Source organism: Sinocyclocheilus grahami, unplaced genomic scaffold (genome assembly GCF_001515645.1).
Source record: "Sinocyclocheilus grahami isolate Dianchi unplaced genomic scaffold, SAMN03320097.WGS_v1.1 scaffold3692.1, whole genome shotgun sequence".
In the NCBI taxonomy this organism is placed as follows: domain Eukaryota; kingdom Metazoa; phylum Chordata; class Actinopteri; order Cypriniformes; family Cyprinidae; genus Sinocyclocheilus; species Sinocyclocheilus grahami.
The window spans coordinates 16019-19337 of NW_015508775.1; the positions used below are offsets into that span (position 1 = coordinate 16019).

General features: G+C 40.6%; 1 protein-coding gene across 1 annotated transcript; it reads left to right on the forward strand.

The window, feature by feature from the left end:
- The first annotated feature begins 60 nt into the window (after nt 1-60).
- On the forward strand, nt 61-2780 carry LOC107576445 (epoxide hydrolase 4-like). The gene is made up of 2 exons (XM_016262620.1): nt 61-578; nt 2665-2780. Exons 1-2 carry the CDS (start codon nt 117-119, stop codon nt 2752-2754), a joined length of 552 nt encoding a protein of 183 aa, XP_016118106.1. The 5' UTR covers nt 61-116; the 3' UTR covers nt 2755-2780.
- The last annotated feature ends 539 nt before the right edge of the window (nt 2781-3319 follow it).

The following is a 3319-nucleotide window of genomic DNA, read 5'->3' on the forward strand; positions in this document are numbered from 1 at the left end:
CTCATCTACACTGCGATCGCGACAGAAACCCGAGCGAGTACGAATGGGCCCAGCCCCAGAAAGCTGCCTGGACTATAATGGGAGCCTTCTAGTTTTGTCGGTGTAGCTGAGCTGTAATGGTTCAGTCCGAGGTGCGAACACCTTTGGGACTGATCATCTCTTCTGTCATTAAGCGTGACTCTGGCGTCTACACAGGGACCCTCCCCGGGCAGGATGCGCTCGCTGAAGGTCCGACGGGGCTGTTAAGATGCGCGTCGTTTTTGAAACACAGGCAGTTGAGTAAACAAATCAATAAAAGCCGTGATCAACAAGCGTATTCCCGCAGTAATGTAAAGATGGCGAGACTGCTTCATAACTTGCTGTTGTTGACAGTCGGGCTGACGCTGAAGATCAGAGTTATGGGATACTGGTCTCTCATCTATGGATATTGCGCGCTATGCACGGGCGTAGCGCTGCTCAAACTTGGCTGGAATATCATCCTTCGACCGTCAACAACCTTTCAGTGGACGGTTCGTGAGACACCCCCTGCGTGCCTGAATGACACGTCCTTGGGAACCCACTGTTATGTTAAAATCAAGGTAAGATGACAGTAAACGAAAGCATGTATATCCTACATAAATATAACTTAAAAGCTTTTTTTAATGCTCAGATGTTGCTCTTTCGTTTTTTTCCCCTTTGAAATATGAACTTTGCCTCAGATGTTTCCTTAAAGCTCAGATGTTTCCTTAAACAAAATGAGACGATTGCTGAGTAGCTATAAACATAAACGCGGGTAGCCCACATAATTTCATCTTGATAGAATTTGATGACAAATATTAGTGCATTGAGATCATGTTTTCAGGTTTGGTATCTTGCCAAACCTGAGCACAGTTTGAGATATTGATGATGAGATGCATTAAATCACCTGGTGTTTCACTAGAAGCAGAAGCTCAAGCAAAAGTAGGCTATCAATTTATACTCATTTTAGCCTCATTGGTGTCTAAGCGAAAGATTAAATGGATAGATCCCCCAAAATGAAAATTCTGTCAATTTTACTCATCCTCATGTCATTCCAAAATGTTTCTTTCTTTCTTTCTTTCTTTCTTTCTTTCTTTATGTAAAAGAAGATGCTTTTGGCAGATGTTTTTATTCAAAGCGACTTGCATTGCTTTCCCTGGGAATTGAACCCATGACCTTGGTAGCATAGCACAGTGCTTTATAGGAAAGGGAAAGCCCTAAAGATATTTAAGGAAATGTTTCAGTGTTTGTTTTTGGGGTTTTTTCCGTTTTTTTGGAGGAATGTAATCCAGCAGTAACTCACAACTTTTGCTTGCCAGCATTCTTTAAAATGTCTTCCTTTGTTCAGCAGAAGAAAGAAAGTCATGCCGATTTGAAACAACACGAGGGTAATACAGTTTTCATGTTTGGGCTATGTTTTCTCTTAAGGGATCTATCCCTTTACAGGGATCTCATTTATGATTTTTATTTCCAATGGGGTTGCTCCCAGAAGCAAGCAGTTTCCATCACTGAGCATCAACTGAGCACAAGCAGAGTGATCAGTTTCCCACACAATCATAGTCATTGCCTGGACTTCGCTGTCCACTGGAGTGGTGCTGAAAACAGCTTAGGCAGTCTCAGGATAGATGTGATGAGTATATACCTGCAGAGCTTTGAACTTAACGTTCACACATTAGGTACTCTGAATCTGCACTTTTTCTAAAAACGTAGCATCCCAGCTGAAAAAATGTACACTTCCATTAAAAAATTTATTTAGTCACCACTTCTTGTAAATTTGTGTATCAGTGTATGAAAGATGGTTCAAGTGTACTACAAGTGGTAACTAAATCCATTTTTTAAATACAGAGATAGTATGTTAAAAGCGGATTTTTCATATTCATGGTGTCCCAAAATAGCACAGTTGAGTACACTGAGATGATCTTAAGTTTATCTTAAGAAGTACTAAAGAATCATTTTTAGTATGTTAAGTACAAAAATAGTGCGTGAAAATAAAGCACTTTAAGTACATTATGGAAGTACACTTGTTTTTCACCTGGGATCCTTTGAAATCTTAGAAAACAGCCCCTTTAAGTTTTGTTCCTGAGTATATAACTTTTGTAACGTGGGATATACAAACGTTTCTAAAGAAAAATATTGTAAAAGTCTCTGCAACCGCTGGAATTGAGGGATTTGGTATAAAAACTCTGGCATCAACTGTGATCTCTATCTGAAAGTAAAATAGCAAGTGACCTTGAGGAAATGAACTCCTTTTTTTAAATGCCGAGTGAAAACATTACATTTTATCAGATATTTTTTGAGGTGAGATGTTTTTCACACCCACAACTTGTTTGTATTCAAAAGGAAAATTCTGCATTGCAAACAATGTTCTTGAAATAGCCAGACAACCCGAGGATACTATCGCATGCAATTTGATGCAGGCTGTCATTTAACAGGGGTATGAATTTTTCCATAAATGTCAATGGAAGATATTGCTTTAATATTAGCTGAAACCTGCGGACACGGCTCCCCCTCTCTAGTGCATTTTATAGCTCTATCAAGCAGAGAGTGATGTGAGAATGGATTTTACATCAGGATGGACAGGCCCGTGTGATTAAAGAGAATGTACTGCTTTTATCATATCCTCCGTTTATAGTGAAGAATAACTGCCTGTGGTCTCTATGGTTTTAGGAGTCTGGACTCAGATTTCACTATGTTGCTGCTGGAGAACGAGGAAAGCCACTTATGCTGTTTCTGCATGGATTCCCCGAGTTTTGGTGAGACTCAAACACACTCGCACACACAAGGGAAACACTTCTCTACTGGGATGCTGCCAGGCACAGATCGGAAATATGTTGTTGTGGAATCACTCCACATTATACACATGGAGTCATAGATAATATTTGAGACTCAAACCTTCCCTATCAACACAACTCTTCAGTCAGAGTCAGAGCTGTGTCTATTATTGTTATGAAATGTAAAACGGGCAGTATAATGTATTAAACAGTCCTGAAATGTGATATGGAGTACAGTCGTGACATTCGGACTGTCTTGGGACCAGTGAAGCTGTCGTTTCAGTGAGCTGTCAGACTGCTGAACTGCGATCAGGACAGGACTGTGCCTAATTAATGTGGCACGGCTCCTTTCTGCTTCACTGGCCAATCTACTGCTCCAGAATCAGTGATGAAGTCTTGGATGAGTAGAGGAGACCTGGAGGACACCCTTTTCTTCTGACTTCTGCTCCACTTTAGTTTGGTGCATTCAAAAAGTGCAAGTCAAAGATTTCTCTCTGCTGCTGAGCAATAGAGAAATGTGGAGGTTAAAATAGGGTGTGTGTGTGTGTGTG